Genomic DNA, 20,140 nt, shown 5'->3' on the forward strand with positions numbered 1-20,140 from the left:
TCTAATTCAGTGAATACACTGTGCTCTGAAAGATATAACTCTATCTCTTCAGGATGTTACCTTATAACTAACCCTTTAGTTCTGCCTTGAAAACTGAAATCCAATAAGAATAAGAAAAGAAAAAAAAGTAAAAGGAAAACTTGTATATTCTGTATAGCTGACAGCCTCAGGTGATGCAAATTTTCATATCAGCTCTTCATCACCAGATGCAGTGAGGTGGCAATAGGAGACAGTGAATCTCCTGGTTGTAGTTCATTCTGCACCTCTTTCCCGGTGAAGCATCTCCCAATCAGTCACTTATTAGAAATAAGAATATAGAAATTGAATATCTATCTATGAGTGAGAACAACAATCCTGTAAACCATTTTGGAGATGCTTCAAAAATGTTATTTAACAAATTCCGTAATATTGATCTCCAGTATTATAGCTCAAAAGTAACCAAAGAATGAGACCTGAGGCTGCACAGAGGCCAGGAAATTACATTTGTTTCACATTAACAGGTTACAGATTGATTCCTACCAGACCTGAACACCTTGTATGGCAATATCCAGTTTTTACCTGCTTCAAGCTGGGTGAGGCACAAGCTGACTGTTTACAAACAGAGTCTGTCAAGGTACTGACAGTAAAGGTGAGAGCAGGTTGACTGTAATAAGAGCCATGGTTTCTCTCATTCTCCTGCCAATGGATTTTACATTTCAACACTGAAACATCTGAATATGATTATTCAGATGTTTATTATTATTATTATTATTGTTTATTATTATTCAGCCACCTCCACATCCACCCAAAGCTGGGTCTCCTCTAGATACTAATGAGAGGCCTATCCATCTTAAAATGGGATCTGTGGATTCTTAGCAGATGGCAACAATCAGCAGCAGTAACGGGCAACATCAAAAAACAGTGCTACAGATAGCCCACAAGAAGTGCTCCCTTCCAGGAAAGATTAAGCCATATGGAAGAGGAAGCTAGTGAATCACTCTCTTCTAAAATGATTTGTATGGGGGTTCGGGTGGTAGTGCAGCAGGTTAAGCACACATGGTGCAAAGTGCAAAGACCTGCGCAAGGATCCTTGTTCGAGCCCCTGCTTCCCCACCTTCAGGGGAGTCGCTTCACAAGTGGTGAAGCAGGTCTGCAGGTGTCTATCTTTCTCTCCCCTTCTTTGTCTTCCCCTTCTCATTTGATTTCTCTCTGCCCTATCCAACAACATCAATAACAATGATAATAATAACCACAACAACGATAAAAAATATTTAAAAAAACAAGAGCAACAAAAGGGCAAAAAATAGCCTCCAGGAGCAGTGGACTCATGGTGCAGGCACCGAGCCCCAGCAGTAACCCTGGAGCAAAAAAAAAAAAGTTTTGTATGGGGGTAAAACAGCACCCACAATTACCAACTGTGTTCTGGAGTCAGCAACTAGTGTATTAAACAAAGAATATGTAAATAATAACCTGTTGAGTAGGGAGGCACAAGCTGGTTTGGAATGTATTAGCCCAACTATCCAATCTCCCACTGTGAGCAAGTGAAGACTTGAGATGTTTTGACTGAAGGTGCAGTTTCAATGCAATTCATAGGTTTATTAGTCATAGATGCCATACGCAGGGGCCAAGGGATTAGTGCAATGTTCAGGGGAAGGGTAATCCATTGTCCCTAGACACAAGAGAATAGGAGATAGAGAGCAGGATAAAGAGGGTGCCTGTGGTGGAGTCCTCTCTCAGGTCACAATACACATCCAGACAATGGTGTGAGCAGGGCACATATAAAATACATAGGAAGTAACTGGAAATAACTGTATGCTCCTCGAAGTCTCTCTCCTTTAGCACCTGTTGGGGGGAAAACATTCCATGAGAAGCCAGGGAGGAGGCAGAAACATGAGATTTCAGAGATTTTACATACCCAGGACAGGATCATAAAACATGAGGATAGTACATGTGTAAGAACAGGGGTAATTACCCTTCTGGATATCTGTCTTCAGCAGGGACCTTCCCCTCTCACCTACAACTTCTGGGAATCAGCTTTGCATCACCAGATAGTGATGCAGATAGTGATCACTCATACAGTGAGGTGTCAAGTTTGTCATCCTCTTTCACATGTGCTTTAATAAGGACTGTCAGCAAAAAGGACCCTGGGCTGAGTAGGCACATGTGTGTAGATGGTGCTTCCCACTATTGGGGCAAATTTCTAGCTGGGAATTAAAACTCTCAGAGGGACAAACAAAAAAACTCAGATCCCCCTACTCCTTTTCCTACCTGAAACCCTTCTTCCTCCAAATCAGAGCTCCAATAACCACAACTCCAAGAAGAAGTAGACCAACAAAGAAGCCTGTGCTGGGGGTGGAGGACTCAGGTGGCTCTGGGAAGGGAAGAGAAGAAAGAGGACTTGATTCCCAGGTCTCTGCCTGGACTCTGTTGAAGTTCTGTAGAAAGACTAGTGATTCTCTTGAGAAATGACTTTGTGCCCATGTCCCCCTACTTACCCCATCTTAGGATAAGGGGCTCAGGCAGCCCCATGTGTCGCACATGGCAGGTGTATCTATGCTCCTCTCCAGAAGGCGCCACCACAGCTGCCCACTTCTGGAAGGTTCCATCTCCCCCAGGCCTGGTCTCCACAAGTTCTGTGTCCTGGGTCAGGTCCTCCTCATCACGATGCCAAGTGAGGGTGATCTCTGCAGGGTAGAAGCCCTGGGCCCAGCACTTCAAGGTGGCCTCCTGGTCAGAGATGGAGTGACGGGTCACATGTGTCTTTGGAGGGTCTGGGGAAGGCACATAGTTTAAAGGAACAGCTCATTAGTAATTCCGGGTTTCTCTCCTCCTTCGTCCCCTGAAACACTGGATCATTAAATGCCCTACAGAGAAAGGCAGGTCCTCTGAGCTAGTCACTCTCTTGTAAGGAATCTACCAGACAGACCCATTTTCCTGAACTTTGAAGGTTGTTTTTTTTAAATTCAGGTGCCCATCCCATGTTCCTTTCCCCCATTTGGCCCAGGAAGATGAAAGATAAGAAGGCTCCCCACCTAGCCCTTATGGCCATTCATACCTGCATGGTCCAAACTTTCTTTTCCATACTTCAGAAATCTGAGAAGCGATCTCACACATCCAGACTGTAGATGATTCCTGACATGCTCTGCCAAACCTGCTGCCTCCCAGTCACGCTTAGTGATCTCAGCCACTTTGTTTGCCGCTGTCCATGTGTGCAGGTCCTCGTTCAAGGAGATATAATCCTCACCATCATAGGCATGATCATCATATCCATGAAGGAATCGTCCATCCAACCCCACATCACAGCCACACATCCACTGGTAATTGTGAGACCCTACCCCAACCCTGTAGTTAGCTACAAGCACTTAGCGCTGTTCCAGACCACCCACAGAGGTAAAACCCAAACTGAAATAAAATTCATCAAAACCCAAAAGGATTTTTTGGAATGTTTTGGAATTTTTTGGGATGGGGTTGGGGAGATTCTTCTACCTGGCACTGGGAACTACTCTCTTTAATCATCTGAACCATTTTTCTTTTCTTTTTTTTTAACCAGCATTGCTCAGCTCTGACTTATGGTGGTGTGGGGGATTGAACCTGGGACTTTGGAGCCTCAGGCACAAGAGTCCCTTTGGATAACCATTATGCTATCTAACCCCCATCATCTGAACTTTTTCCACATTGCTCACCTGTCCTACTCTGGTTGTGGTAGGCACGAAATGTGTTCAGGCGATCTCTTGAAACTTGTGCCAGGTACTTGAACCACCATGTCTCTCCATCCAGGATCCATGGATCCAGCTTCTCCATCCATGATGTCAGTGCTTCTGCCCTTGGAATCGGGGCTTCATTGTTGAACAGCTCAAACCTTGTATCATCAATGTAGCCAACTGCGATAAAGTGAGTCTCTCTGCTTTGGGGCCCAGAAAGGGTGGTTTTAAAATACCTCAGAGAGTGGTGTCCTGGCAACAGGGAAGAACTGAGACCCATCCCAATTTTTGTCCTGTTGCAAATTGCTGGGTCAAGATTGATACGACCTGGAAAGAGCAATAGGAACATGTGAGAAGGAAGACAAAATAATGATGTCTGGGAAGACAAAATAATGGTTATGCAAAAGACTTTCATGCTTGAAGCTCTGAGATCCCAGGTTCAATCCCCAGCACCACCATAAGCCAGAGTGAGCAGTACTCGGGCCTCTCATTTCTCTCTCTCTCTCTCTCAAATAAAGTAAATAAAATATTTAAAAAGAAAAAGGAAAGATACAGTGAGATAAGAGAATGTTCAGGAGGTATGTTGAGAAGAGGGAGAAGTGGTGAGGACTCTGCACCTGGCAGAGGAAACTCTATTTTCTCTCAGTTCCTAAGTCCACCACCACAACCACCACCATCACCACCACCGCACTGCCTCTCTTTTCTCCGAAGGAACATACACTCTTCCCTCCCTACCCTGCACTCATGTGCCCAGGTCTCAGTCAGAGTCAGAGCCCCTGAAAGCAGCAGTGGTGAGGCTTGGGAGATTAATGACCTAGATCCTCTGTTCTGAGGAGAATTAGAGTTCGAGCGGTCCCTGTATACTCTACAGTCTGGAACCCCAAGGTATAAGTGGCTTCTGGAAAGACTTAAGGCTGCTGCCAGCTGTGGGAGTGAGAACTGGGGCTGTGACATGAGTATCCAGGCAAGAGCACCTGACAGGGGTGTGTGAGGGAGAAGTGGGAAGCCAGGCAGTGAGGAATCCCTGCCCCAAACACAGACCTGTTCCCTGAGAGATATGGCAGGAATGTGGTTCTTTCCCCCTGACCACCTCCTTCTGCCCCAAGCTTTCTACCACACTATCTTCCTGAATCTTAACCCAGGAGCTAAAATGATATCGGGGAGAGATCTCCAAGCTGAATCCACTAATTTCTCCTCTTACAGGAAACCTCTTCCTGGAATGACTGTCTACCTCCTACTCTTTCCTTAGCTCTTCCTGGAATCTTCTAGAAAATAACCCATTCCAAGAGAACTTGATGTCAGAGAGTGTTTTCCCTAGGAATAGAGGTGGAGGGATAACTATTTTCCTTTTATACTTGGGAATTACAGACAGGAGCTGGCAGAATCTAGAGTATCAGATTTATAAGCAAGTTCAAGCAACTTGCAAGTCCTGATATTGAGTATGTCTGAGTGAAACTATTGCTTTTATTCTCTCTTATTAGAAAATGAATAATTGGAGGTCAGGAGGTAGTGCAGCGGGTTAAGTGCACATGGCACAAAGCACAAGGACCAGTGTAAGGATCCTGGTTAGAGCCCCTGGCTCCCCATCTGTAGGGGAGTCGTTTCACAGGTGGTGAAGCAGGTCTGCAGGTGTCTTTCTCCTCCCCTCTCTGTCTTCCCCTCCTCTCTTCATTTCTCTCTGTCCTATCTAACAATGGTGTGGGGCTCACCCTAGGTGTTCTCTTCAGCAAAATTTTTAGTCAAAACAACCATCTGCCGCTTTGAGGCTCTGCAGCTCAGTTTCAAGAACACGTGTAAACTGCGACCCCTCCTGAAGAAGTGGGTGGATAACAATGAAAATCTACAGGAGATATGCAAAGCAGGCTTTTGCTCACTTCTTCTAATCCAGGTGGTGCGAGTGTGGTTCTGCAACCAGAAGGGCAAGCGATCAAACAATGACTATTCACAAAGAGAAGAATTTGAGGCTGCTGGACCTCCTTTCTGGGGGGGGGGGGACCAATATCATTTCCTCTAGCACCAGGGCCCCATTTTGGTACCCCTGGGAATGAGAACTCTGGGGTTAATACTAAGGCTTTGGGGATTTTAGTTCTAAATTTACCAAGAAAGGAATTGGGAACTTAAAGGGTAGGGGAAGTCTGTTGGGAGGAACTGGCTGAAGGGAAGGTGGTGTTCAAGATTTTAACTCCCAATTCACTTAATCTCTTTGTTCTTAAATAAAGAAGCCTGAGAGGAAAATAAACAAATAAATAAATGAATGTCAATGACCTGAATCCACCTATTAAAAGGCACAGAGTAGAAAGATGGGTCAGAAAATACAACCCAACCATATGTTGTCTGCAGGAAGCCCACCTAACTCAACAAGACAAACAGACTCAAAGTGAAAGGATGGATAACTACCATACAAGCCAATAGACCACCAAAAAGGAGCAGGAACAACTATGCTCATATCTGACACAATAGGGCTTAAAATAAATAAAAATTTAAAAGATAGGGATAGACATTACTTAGTGCTCAGAGGACTAAGAGTCAATCAAGAGGATTTAATGATTATCAACAACTATGCACCAAGGAGAGGCCATTTAAATATATCAAACATCTACTGAAAGAGCTATAGCAATATATTAACAGCAACACAGTAATTGTAGGGGACTTAAACACCCCACTCTCTCAACTTGACAGATCATCCAGGCAGAAAATCAATAAAGAAACAAGGAAGCTAAATAAAGAGACACATAAACTAGAACTACTAGACATTATCAGAGTAAAAAATGGTGATTTCACCATTTTCAGCCCATATTGGATGGAATTTGAAGAAACCATGTTAAGTAAAATAAGTCATAAACAGAAGGATGAATATGGGATGATCTCATTCCCAGACAGAAGTTGAAAACAAGATCAGAAGAGAAAATACTAAGCAAAACTTGGACTGGAGTTGGTGTATTGCACCAAAGTAAAAGACTCGGGTCGGGGGGAGAATACCAGTCCAAGAAGGATGACAGAGGACCTAGTGGGGGTTGTATTGTTATATGGAAAACTGAGAAATGTTACGCATGTACAAACTATTGTATTTACTGTTGAATGTAAAACATTAATTCCCCAATAAAATTTTTAAAAGACTTTAGGTTGGGGGCGGGGAGTTCAGGTCCTGGAACAGGATGGCAGAGGACTTAGTGGGGGTTGTATTGTTATGTGGAAAAATGAGAAATGTTATGCATGTACAAACTATTGTATTTACTGTCGACTAGTGGGTCAAAGGGTCTTTCTGCAAAACCTGTCTGATGCCTGGCCCGGAAAATACCAGACGACCCCGTCCCGCCCCTGGGAAGGTAAATCATGACCTGGACCTGAGTTCAAACAGGTCACCGTTCTCGCTCTGGTTGTAGTAGCGGCACAGGGTGTCCAGGTCCACTTGGAAGATCTGTGCTGTGAGCCTGCTGCGCCGCACTTGCTGCTCCCTGTACCCCGGGTCCTCCTCCACCCGGGAGGGGCAGGCGCGCCGCGCCGCACATGGAGGTTCTGGGCATCACCATTCAAACCGCTGCTTGTCCAGGTAGCCCTCGCTCAAGAAGCGGGGCCGGGACACTATGGTGCTTAAATACCTCAAGGAGTGGCAGCCTGGGGGCGGGCATGAAGGAGCTGAAAAATTCTGGATCCTCTTCCCAGTGCCATTCCCGGGTCCGAGGTAGTTGGAGTGGGGAGCAGTCTGTGGGGGCTAGGGAGGGGGGGATAGGTGGTTGGGGGTGGGGGTGGGGAATCTGAGCATATGAGGCTGCACCGGAGGCTGGAGAGTTAGAACGGGTGCCTCCCCACTTACAAGGAGCAAACCCTCTTCCTGGACAGAAGCTGGTCCTCCCTACCCCGCACTCACCAGGCCACGTCTCGATCAGCGTTAGAGCACCAGAGACTAGCAGGAAGAGGGTTCGGGGCGCCAAGATCCAGATCCTCCAAATCTGGGGAAAACCGGAGTCCAGACCTGCCATTAGAATTTTGCAACCTGGAACCTCCAGGACCCCGATTGTCTTCTCTAGAAACCTAACACCCAATCGGAGCAGGAACTGGGTGTCTTCACTAGTTTCCAGACAGGACCAGTGGTCTCAGGTTGGGAGAGGGAAAAGGAAACTCCAGAGATGAGAAATCTCGGGTTCTAAATGTCCCTGTCCCACACACTACACTTTAAGCTGAAACTCTGAAAACCAAGTCCTCCCAGGTTCCTGTGACTTGCCCTGACCCTCCGCCTCCAATATAACACTCTTTGGTCTGCCTAAGGAAACTCCCAGATTGGCTGCAAATTCCTTTCACGTGTTCTCTCTCTTGCAGGCTTTCTCTCTCTCTCTCTCTCTCTCTCTCTCTCTCTCTCTCTCTCTCTCTCTCCTCTTCCTTCTCCTCATCCTTCTCCCATTCCATCCCTGATTCCCCTTCTCCCTTTTCTCTCTCTCCCCTCCCTCCCTCCCTCTCCCCCCTCCTCTCTCTCACCCTCCCCACCCCTGAGCTGCATACTCCTTTTCACTCCTGTTGTCTTTCTTTTTCTCTCCCTCCCTCTCCCTCCCACCATCCCTGGTCCTCCCTTCTCCTGTTCTCTCTCTCCTTCTTTCTTTCTTTCTTCCCTCCTTTCTTTCTTTCTATCCTGGTTAATGGATTACAGTACAGTTGCTGACATACAGATACAATCTCCCATCTCTCTGTGACTGGTGTCTGCAAAACACTCCCACCAGCAATTTAGGTTCTTTATCACCACTAGGTACCCAAAATTCCCCCAACTCCCTCCCTTCCTCTCCTTCCCCAGAGTCCTTTGCACCAAAGCACTCTGGTGTTATTTCCATCACCCCCCTCTCTCAGCTGGACCCCTTATATTCTACCTCTTACCTCTTTTTCTGGCTGCTGCTAGAAAACTCATGCCTCAGAAAACTTGATACCAGTGAGTAAGCTCACCCTGGAAATGGAGCTGGAGAGACACACAATTTCTCTTTTCACCTGGTGGTGTGCCTGAAAACATCTGGCCCCATGGAGAACAAGTCAGTTTTCTTTTAAACATTTTATTTCTTTGCTGAGAAAGATAGGAGGAGAGAGAGAAAGAACCAGACATCTTCTGGTACATGTGCTGCTGGTGATCAAACTCAGGACCTTATGCTTGAGAGTCCAGTGCTTTATCCACTGTGCCACCTCCCAGACCACAAGAATAGGTCAGTTTTTAAAGCAGATTGATTGATTGATTGATTGATTGATTTACCAGAGCACTGCTCAACTCTTTCATAAGGTGGTGTTAGGAATTCAACCTGCTGGCCTCTGGGCCCTTAGGCCAACAAGTTGGTGTTCTAATAGACTGAGCTATCTCCCTGGTTCAGAGCCCAGATCATGGAGCTCCAGTAATGCTATTGGTTAGCAAGCGGTGTATATACAGAGCCCAGATGACTTTTTAAAAAATTAACTACAGTTGACAGTATAATCCTTGAGATCCCAAAGCATCAGGAATCTAATCTATAAAAGTGATTTAGGCCCTTTTGTAGAAATGTGTTTAGATGGCATTGCAGTCATACTCACAAAGTCCGACTCACAAAGTCCTTAGGCTTTATTTTCCCAAGCAATGTATCAATGACGACTGCAGGACCAGTGTGTATTTTAAGACACACAGTCTTCACTCCAAGACTGTGTGTCACATATATACCCTCAATATATGGAAAGATAATTTCTCATATATATTTTTAAGATTTTTTAAGACTTTATTTAATTTGATAGGACAAAGTGAAAATGAGAAGGGGGAGAGAGACAGAGAGATCTGTAGCACTGCTTCACCTCTTGTGAAATTTTCCCCATGCAGGTGGGGACTTGAGACTTGAACCTGGGTTCCTGTGCACTGTAGTGTGTGCACTTAACCAGGTACACCACTGCCTGGCCCCTTCACTATATATTTTTAATCAGAAAGAAGAATGTGAAAATTATTTCTCCAAAATGCAAGAGTTCGGATTCGACTTCCGGAGGCGGAGCTATGAGCAGCAGATCGCTTTCTCTCCTCTCCTCTCCTCTCCCGGATCAAATAGGAATACCAAAGGAGACCACCCGGACAGAAACAAGACAGGACTAGAATGACCACAGGAACCCAGTAAATCACCCGTGAGTACAAACACGCGTGGCTGGTGACAGAGAGGAGAGAGGGGCCTAAGGAGAGATTAAGTGACTGCTAACAGTTCGACAGTTTATCAGTGGAGACACCACCTCCAGTCTGCTCCACCAACAAGGGGACAGCTGAAGGGAGGAAAGGACTCCCCAGAGACTCACCAAGTGCAACTCTGAGTCTCCATTGCTACTACCCTCAGAATCTGGAGCAGCAACAGGGAGGGACACCAGGGGACAGAGATCTAACCGGGAAACTCAGGAGAAGACCTATACCTCGGTGGCATAGCTGAGGGGCTGTGAAAGTCTCTTTGCATAACCACTGGATTATCTCTGCCACACCCTGCTTTATCTCTTGGTCAGGAGTCAGTGATTAAGCTAAGAAGCCTATTGATAGTTTAAAAGCCCTCAGGCTCCCATAGCCTACAGGGAAGAAATAAAAGAGGCTTTTACACCACTGAACTCCAACTCAGGATTGAAAAAACTGTTAACTTATATAAAATGGTTAAAACAACAAGAAAAAATATTGGAGACTCGAACCAGGACAAGAGTCCAGCTAAAAGTCCTCCAGAGGGTGAAGCACAAAACAATGAGTTCAACATCCAAACATTAGCTAGTGAAATAATAACAGGAGTGAGTAAAGAATTTGAAAAAATTGTAATCAGAAATGCAGGAACAACAAATGAGAATATGGAAGAAAATTCTAATTATCTCATGGTTATTAGAGAGCTGAAAGCTGAAATCACTGAGCTAAGAAGGCAACTAGCTGAACAAGCTAAAACAGTATCAGAGCAGGGCAACAAAATAGATGAACTCCAGAAAGCAGTAGAGGGCAGAGAGAATAGAATCAATGAGGCTGAAGACAGAATTAGCAAGATTGAGGATGAATTAGAGACAACTAAAAAAGAAGTAATAGATCTCAAAAAGAGATTAAGAGATGCTGAAAACAACAACAGAGTCCTATGGGATGACTTCAAAAGAAACAATATACGCATTATTGGCTTACCAGAGGAAGAAAGAGAAGGGGAGGAAGAAAGCGTTCTCCAGGCCATAATAGCTGAAAATTTCTCTAGTCTAGACAACATCAAAGACATAAAGATTCAAGAAGCCCAGAGGGTCCCAAACAGAATTAACCCAGACCTAAAGACACCAAGACATGTCATACTTAGATTGGAAAGGAATAAGGATAAAGAAAGGATCCTGAAGGCTGCAAGAGAAAAACAAAGAGTCACCTACAAAGGAAAACCCATAAGATTAGCAGCAGACTTCTCCATACAAACACTACAGGCCAGAAGAGAATGGCAAGATATCTATCGAGTGCTCAATGAGAAAGGCTTTCAGCCAAGAATACTATATCCTGCTAGATTGCCATTCAGACTAGATGGAAGCATCAAAACCTTCTCAGACAAGCAACAGTTGAAGGAAGCAACCATCACCAAGCCTGCCCTGAAAGAAGTTCTGAAAGGTCTCCTATAAACAACCAGACCACCACAAATAGGACATATATCAAAACACTCTAAAACTCTACAAGAATGGCGTTAAAATATCTTCAATCTTTGATATCAATAAATGTCAATGGCCTGAATTCACCTATTAAAAGACACAGAGTAGGAAGATGGATCAGAAAACACAACCCAACAATATGTTGTCTACAGGAAACTCACCTAACGCAACAAGACAAACACAGACTTAAAGTGAAAGGATGGAAAACTATCATTCAAGCCAATGGCCCACAAAAAAGGGCAGGAACAGCTATTCTCATATCTGAAATGATAGACTTTAAAATAGATAAGATTAAAAAAGATAGGAATGGACACTACTTAATGCTCAGAGGATCAGTCAATCAAGAGGACTTAACAATTATTAATATCTATGCACCCAATGAGAAGCCATCTAAATACATCAAACTTCTACTGAAAGAGCTACAGCAATATATTAACAGTAACACAATCATAGTAGGAGACTTCACCACCCCACTATCTCAACTTGAGAGATCATCCAGGAAGAAAATCAGTAAAGACATAAGGGAGCTAAATGAAGAGATAGATAAACTAGAACTATTGGACATTTTCAGAGTCATTCATCCCAAGAAACTGGAATACACATTTTACTCAAATCCACATGGATCATTCTCAAGGATAGACCATATGTTAGGCCACAAAGACAGCATCAGCCTATTCAAGAGCACTGAAATCATCCCAAGCATCTTCTCAGACCACAGTGGAATTAAACTAACACTTAACAATCAACAAAAGGTTAGTAACAGTGCCAAAATGTGGAAGCTCAATAGTACACCTCTTAACAACTTCTGGGTCAAAGAGGAAATCAAGGAAGAAATCAAAATGTTTCGAGAGTTCAATGAAAATGAAGACACAAGCTATCAAAATATTTGGGACACAGCTAAAGCAGTCCTAAGAGGGAAGTTCATAGCTATAGAAGCACACATTAGGAAACAAGAAAAGGCACAAATAAACAGCCTGATTGCACATCTTAAAGACCTAGAAGAACAACAACAAAGGAATCCTAAAGCAAGCAGAAGGACAGAAATTACTAAAGTTAGGGCAGAAATAAATAATATTGAGAATAGGAAAACCATACAAAAGATCAATGAAAGTAAATGTTGGTTCTTCGAAAGAGTAAACAAAATCGACAAACCTTTAGCCAGACTCACAAAACAAAAAAGGGAGAAGACCCAAATAAATCGGATAGTAAATGAAAGAGGAGAAATCACAACAGACACTGCAGAAATTCAACATATCATGCGAGGCTTCTATGAACAACTATATGCCACCAAGATAGAGAACCTGGAAGAAATGAATGATTTCCTAGATACCTACCAACTTCCAAAACTAAGTAAAGAGGAAGTGGATAACATGAACAGGCCCAGCAGAGATAATGAAATTGAAACAGTTATCAAAAATCTTCCCAAAAATAAAAGTCCTGGACCAGATGGTTTTACAAATGAATTCTACAAAACTTTCAAAGAAGAACTAATACCTCTACTTTTAAAAGTCTTCCAGAAGATTGAAGACACTGGAGTACTCCCTGCCAGCTTCTATGAAGCCAACATCACCCTGATACCAAAAGCAGACAGGGACACAACCAAAAAAGAAAACTACAGACCAATATCTCTGATGAACATAGATGCGAAAATATTGAACAAAATTCTAGCCAACCGGATACAGCAGTATATCAAAAAAATTGTTCATCATGACCAAGTGGGGTTTATCCCAGGCATACAAGGTTGGTTTAATATACGTAAATCAATCAATGTGATCCACCACATCAACAAAAGCAAGACCAAAAACCACATGGTCATATCAATAGATGCAGAGAAAGCCTTTGACAAAATACAACATCCCTTTAGGATCAAAACACTACAAAAAATGGGAATAGATGGAAAATTCCTGAAGATAGTGGAGTCTATATATAGCAAACCTACAGCCAACATCATACTCAATGGTAAAAAACTGGAAGCATTTCCCCTCAGATCAGGTACTAGACATGGCTGCCCACTATCACCATTACTATTCAACATAGTGTTGGAAGTTCTTGCCATAGCAATCAGGCAGGAGCAAGGAATTAAAGGCATACAGATTGGAAGAGAAGAAGTCAAACTCTCCTTATTTGCAGATGACATGATAGAATACATGGAAAAACCTAAGGAATCCAGCAAGAAGCTTTTGGAAATCATCAGGCAATACAGTAATGTGTCAGGCTATAAAATTAACATTCAAAAGTCAGTGGCATTCCTCTATGCAAACACTAAGTTAGAAGAAATTGAAATCCAGAAATCAGTTCCTTTTTCTATAGCAACAAAAACAATAAAATATCTAGGAATAAACCTAACCAAAGAAGTGAAAGACTTGTATACTGAAAATTATGAGTCACTACTCAAAGAAATTGAAAAAGACACAAAGAAGTGGAAAGATATTCCATGTTCATGGGTTGGAAGAATTAACATCATCAAAATGAATATATTACCCAGAGCCATCTACAAATTTAATGCTATCCCCATCAAGATCCCAAGCACATTTTTTAGGAGAATAGAACAAATGCTACAAATGTTTATCTGGAACCAGAAAAGACCTAGAATTGCCAAAACAATCTTGAGAAAAAAGAACAGAACCGGAGGCATCACACTGCCAGATCTCAAACTGTATTATAGGGCCATTGTCATCAAAACTGCTTGGTACTGGAACATGAACAGACACACTGACCAGTGGAATAGAATTGAGAGCCCAGAAATGAGGCCCCACACCTATGGACATCTAATCTTTGACAAAGGGGCCCAGACTATTATATGGGGGAAGCAGAGTCTCTTCAACAAATGGTGTTGGAAACAATGGGTTGAAACATGCAGAAGAATGAAACTGAATCACTGTATTTCACCAAATACAAAAGTAAATTCCAAGTGGATCAAGGACTTGGATGTTAGACCAGAAACCATCAGATACTTAGAGGAAAATATTGGCAGAACTTTTTTCCGCATAAATTTTAAAGACATTTTCAATGAAACGAATCCAATTACAAGGAAGACTAAGGCAAGTATAAACCTATGGGACTACATCAAATTAAAAAGCTTCTTCACAGCAAAAGAAACCACTACCCAAATCAAGAGACCCCTCACAGAATGGGAGAAGATCTTTACATGCCATACATCAGATAAGAGTTTAATAACCAACATATATAAAGAGCTTGCCAGACTCAACAATAAGACAACAAATAACCCCATCCAAAAATGGGGGAAGGACTTGGACAGAATATTCACCACAGAAGAGATCCAAAAGGCCGAGAAACACATGAAAAAATGCTCCAAGTCTTTGATTGTCAGAGAAATGCAAATCAAGACAACAATGAGATATCACTTCACTCCTGTGAGAATGTCACACATCAGAAAAGGTAACAGCAGCAAATGCTGGAGAGGGTGTGGGGTCAAAGGAACCCTCCTGCACTGCTGGTGGGAATGTCAATTGGTCCAACCTCTGTGGAGAACAGTCTGGAGAACTCTCAGAAGGCTAGAAATGGACCTACCCTATGACCCTGCAATTCCCCTCCTGGGGATATATCCTAAGGAACCCAACACATCCATCCAAAAAGATCTGTGTACACACATGTTCTTGGCAGCACAATTTGTAATAGCCAAAACCTGGAAGCAACCCAGGTGTCCAACAACAGATGAGTGGCTGAGCAAGTTGTGGTATATACACACAATGGAATACTACTCAGCTGTAAAAAATGGTGACTTCACCGTTTTCAGCCGATCTTGGATGGACCTTGAAAAAATCATGTTGAGTGAAATAAGTCAGAAACAGATGGATGAATACGGGATGATCTCACTCTCAGGCCGAAGTTGAAAAACAAGATTAGAAAAGAAAACACAAGTCGAACCTGAAATGGAATTGGAGTATTACACCAAAGTAAAAGACTCTGGGGTGGGTGGGTGGGTGGGTGGGGAGAATACAGGTCCATGAAAAATGATGAATGAAATAGTGGGGGTTGTATTGTTAAATGGGAATCTGGGGAATGTTATGCATGTAAAAAAAAAAAAAGAAGTAGAAACGCAAAGCAGAAATTGACTGAGTTTGGAGTATGGCACCAAAGTAAGAAAGCAGAAGTACACTAGAGTTTGCAGTGAGTACCTCCCTAATACTTCCTCTCCACTTTTCCAAGCTTTGGGTCCATGATTGCTCAACAATTTGTTTGGCTTTGTATGTTAATTCTCTTTTCAGTCACCAGGTTCCAGGTGTCATCAGGATGCCGGCCAGACTTCCCTGGATTGAAGACCCCACCAATATGTCCTGGAGCTCAGCTTCCCCAGAGACCCACCCTACTAGGGAAAGAGAGAGGCAGACTGGGAGTATGGACCGACCAGTCAACGCCCATGTTCAGCGGGGAAACAATTACAGAAGCCAGACCTTCCACCTTCTGCAACCCTCAATGACCCTGGGTCCATGCTCCCAGAGGGACAGAGAATGGGAAAGCTATCGGGGGAGGGGTGGGATATGGAGATTGGGCAGTGGGAATTGTGTGGAGTTGTACCCCTCCTACCCTATGGTTTTGTTAATTAATCCTTTCTTAAATAAAAAAAATTAAAAAATAAAAAAAAATTTAAAAAATGCAAGTGTTCAGTGTAGTCAAGTAAAATACCTTTCTTTCTCCCTTTCTCTCTCCTTTCTTTCTTTCTTTCTTTCTTTCTTTCTTTCTTTCTTTCTTTCTCTTATCAGAGCACTGCTCAACTCTGGTTTATGGTGGTGTGGGGGATTGAACCTGAGACTTTGGAGCCTCAGGCAGAAGAGTCTCTTTGCATAACCATTATGCTATCTACCCCCACCCCCAAAATACCTTTCATGGTGGCCTGCACATAGTAGGAAGCACAAGGACCTGCCCAAGTATCCAGGTTCGAGCCCCAGGCTCCCCACCTGCAGGGGGGATGCTTCGTAAGCAGTGAAGCAGGTCTGCAGATGTCTATCTTTCTCTCTCTCTTTCCCTCCTCTCTCAATTTCTCTCTCTGTCCAATAAAAAAAAAAAGAATTAGCATTGACAAAGACTTGCACATATTTGATGCATATAATTTGATGAGGTTAAATGTATGATGCATTCACGAGTGGGTGAGTTCTCTGAGTGGGTTACCCTCTACACTACCTCAAGCATCTCAGGGATCAGCCCCCCACTTTCCATATCTACTCGATCCTTCTTTTTTTTCACCTGGTGGGAGAAAACACGAGTTGTCAGAAAGGTGGCTGTGGTAGGAGATTCTACAGGGACCCCTAGTCCTGGACCATAGGGAAGTCATGAAAACTGTGACTGATGCACCAGGTTCCAGGTGTCATCAGGATGCCGGCCAGATTTCCCTGGATTGAAGACCCCACCAATACGTCCTGGAGCTCAGCTTCCCCAGAGACCCACCCTACTAGGGAAAGAGAGAGGCAGACTGGGAGTATGGACCGACCAGTCAACGCCCATGTTCAGCTGGAAAGCAATTACAGAAGCCAGACCTTCTACCTTCTGCAACCCTCAACGACCCTGGGTCCATGCTCCCAGAGGGCTAGAGAATGGGAAAGCTATCATGGGAGGGGGTGGGTTATGGGGATTGGTTGGTGGGAATTGTGTGGAGTTGTACCCCTCCTACCCTATGGTTTTGTTAATTAATCCTTTCTTAAATAAAAAAAAATTTTTTAAAAGAGCCAGAATTATGAATGTTAGCTCACATCAAAAAAAAAAAAAAAGAAAGAAAAAGAAAACTGTGACTGATGGCCCGTGGCAGGACAGAGAATCATAAGGAAAGAGACTCGGTGACAACTAGACCAAGCTCCATCTGGAGGTCTGTCCTTCACAGGGACTGCCACATGCCTTGTGACCTGCAACTGCTGGGAAGCAGGTTCCTATCATCACATTGAATTTCCCCCCTCCATTTTGCATATGACTTTCAAAAGAGAGCTAGTAAACCAGATGCAAGACTAGGTGAACACTCATAAGTAAGTAGTACATCTCAGTATTATGAGATCAGGGGGCCAGGTGGTAGTGCACCTGGTTGAGCACATATGTTGCAGTGTGCAAGGACCTGGGTTCAAGGACCCAGCCCCAAACTGTAGGGGGAAAGCTTTGTGAGTGGTGAAGCAGTGTTGCAGGTGTCTCTCTGTCTCTCTATTTCCCGCTTTCTATTTCTGGCTATCTCTATCCAACAAATAAAGATAATTAAAAAAAATTAAATGTAAGAGATCAGGAATTTCTCCCCCCCACCCCCCAGGGTTATCGCTGGAGCTTGGTGCCAGCACTACAAATGCACTGCTCCTGGAGGCTATTTTTCCCATTTTGTTGCCCTTGTTATGGTTGATATTATTATTATTGTTATAGCTGTTGATGTTGTTGGATAGGACAGAGAGAAATAGAGAGAGGAGGGGAAGACAGAGAGGAGAAAAGAAAGACACCTGCAGACCTGCTTCACCACTTGTGAAGCTACCTCCCTGTAGGTGGGGAGCTGGGGGCTCAAACCGGGATCCTTAAACCAGTCCTTGCACTTGGCGCCCTGTGTGCTTAACCCACTGTGCTACCATCCAGCCCTGAGATCAGGAATTTCTACCTGCTTGAAACTTCCCATAGGGACCCAAAAAACGCCCTCCCAAAATTCAGACCCCATGCCTTTCCCTATCTGGACTCTTGTTCCTACATATCACAGCTCCAGTGACCACAGCTACAAGGAGAATCAGACCAGCAACAATCATGCTCTGATAAGGATGATAGGCTGGGAAGATGATGACTCTGAGAAGGGGAAGGGAAGCAAGGGCCTCACCTGCAGTCTTCCTACTGAAGTTCTCCAGAAAGACTCCTGACTCTGCTGAGACTCTGAACTCATGTCCCCTTCTCACCCCAACTTAGGGTCAGGGGCTCTGGCAGCCACTCATGCTGCACATGACACACTTGTCTCTGCTCTTCTCCAGAAGACACCATCACAGCTGTCCACCTCTGGAAGGTCTGGTCTCCACACACTCCATGTCCTGGGTTAGGTCCTCCCTATCACACTGCCATGTCAGGGTGATCTCAGCACAATAGAAGCTCAGGACCCAACACCTCAGGGTGACTTCCTGGCCAGAGGTAGGGTGGTGGGTAGCATGTGCTTTGGGGATCTAAAGAGAAGGAAAACTTGGGAACTTTGCAGTACCTCCCATGTGTCACTGAAATGGCAGTGCATCTGTTACCATCCTGAAAACAGAGACAATTGGGATGGGCAGGAAGGATGCAAACACAGAAACCAGCCTGCATTCCAGGATCTGGGATAATCTCCTATTCCTTGGAAAAATCTAGAGTTAGAGGGAGTTGGGCAATAGCCCAGTGTGTTAAGCACAGGTGGCACAAAGTGCAAGGCCCGTCGTAAGGATCCCTGTTCAAGCCCCTAGCTCCCCACCTGCGGGGGCGGGTCACTTCACAAGCAGTGAAACAGGTCTGCAGGTATCTTTCTCTCCCCCATCTCTGTCTTCCCCTCCTCTCTCCACTTCCCTCTGTCCTATCCAATAACAACAACAATAATAACTACAACAATAAAACAACAAGGGCAACAAAAGGGAATAAATGAATAAATTATTTTAAACTTTTTTTTTAATCTAGAGTTAAACAGCCAGGGTAGCAGTCTCCAGGTTTCTGCTGAAGACAATGAAGATTTTCACTGTCTGCACTCCTCAATCTCTTACTGATCTGTTTTTCTGTCTCAGAAAAACAGTATTGTGCAATTCAGTGTAATGTTTCAAAATGATAAAGAAAGAATAAGCACAGAATGGGAACCTGAATGTTATTTAGCTGAAAGAGCAGGAAACGCTCTGGTCTTGTGTCCTTAGTGTATGTCCAGCATCATGTGTCAGACTCATGTTCTGGCTCTCTCATTCTCTCTCTCCTTCTCTAATATAAAAAGAAAAATATTTTTTTAAAAAATAAATAGAATGCAGATAAGTAGGGCACACTTCTCAGTTCCAAAACACACTACCTGCATTCCAGAGACCCAGACTGTGAACCATAGTGAAGTCACACACCCGAGTTGGCCTATCTCTTCTTTCTCTGAGTCACTCTCCCCATACAGATACATGATCTACTTCAAGAGAATCTAACAGAATAACTTGAAGGAGCCATGCCATCTGAGCAGAGTCAAAATACAGGATTTGTATACTAGCTTGAGGTTGATAAAGAACATACCTACTAATAACACAAAGAGTTCACACAGAGTTTCCAAAGAATTAAATACCCGGGGAGGGGGCAGATAGCCTAAGGCTCCAAGGTCCCAGGTTCAGTCCCCTGTACCACCATAAGCCACAGCTGAGCAGTGCTCTGGTTAAAAAAAAAAAAAAAAAAGAATTAAATACGCAGGTTAAGGCAGAGGTGCAGATAACCCTTTGGGAAAGAGGCAAGGATTTCTTAGACACCAGATCATCCAGCATCATGATTTCTGTTTTCTTTTTTCTTTATTTTTTTAATTTATAAAAAGGAAATACTGACAAAAACCATAGAGGTGATTTCTGTTTTCTAACCTCCAGAGTCTTGAAAAATAAAAGTTGGTCATTTAAGGCAAAAAAAAAAAAAAAAGGGAAGCAGTGTGTTTTAAAGTAATTCTAAGGAACTGGAAAATAGCATAATGTCTGAAAGACTTGCATGAAGATATTTATAGAATGGTTTCATTGCCAGCCATGACATCATCTCCCCAGACAATAACTTGGATTCACTGGCATATCAGATTTCAGGCTCAGGGGCAAAAAGGAAAAGGGAAAGAAAAAAAAACTAGTATAGCCACAGGCCTTTTGGAATTTAACTAAAATAGGCCTACTAGCTATCTACAAAATGGAGGACCCTCTCAACTCTTCATCTGC

At 43.6% G+C, this 20,140-nt stretch overlaps 1 protein-coding gene across 2 annotated transcripts; it reads right to left on the reverse strand.

Annotated features, from left to right (window-relative positions):
- Positions 1-1,557: 1,557 nt before the first annotated feature.
- Positions 1,558-7,690, reverse strand: LOC103126273 (HLA class I histocompatibility antigen, alpha chain G). 2 transcript variants are annotated; one of them, XM_060189439.1, is made up of 6 exons: positions 7,549-7,690; positions 3,663-4,007; positions 3,035-3,310; positions 2,475-2,750; positions 2,248-2,350; positions 1,558-1,821 (listed from the first exon to the last, which is right to left on the reverse strand). In XM_060189439.1, the coding sequence occupies exons 1-6, from the start codon at positions 7,658-7,660 to the stop codon at positions 1,815-1,817; spliced, it is 1,119 nt and encodes a 372-aa protein (XP_060045422.1). In that variant the 5' UTR covers positions 7,661-7,690; the 3' UTR covers positions 1,558-1,814. The 2 variants fall into 2 exon arrangements, with proteins under 2 accessions (XP_060045422.1, XP_016049800.2); XM_016194314.2 differs by lacking the exon at positions 2,248-2,350.
- Positions 7,691-20,140: the final 12,450 nt, after the last annotated feature.

Source organism: Erinaceus europaeus, chromosome 4 (genome assembly GCF_950295315.1).
Source record: "Erinaceus europaeus chromosome 4, mEriEur2.1, whole genome shotgun sequence".
Lineage (NCBI taxonomy): Eukaryota > Metazoa > Chordata > Mammalia > Eulipotyphla > Erinaceidae > Erinaceus > Erinaceus europaeus.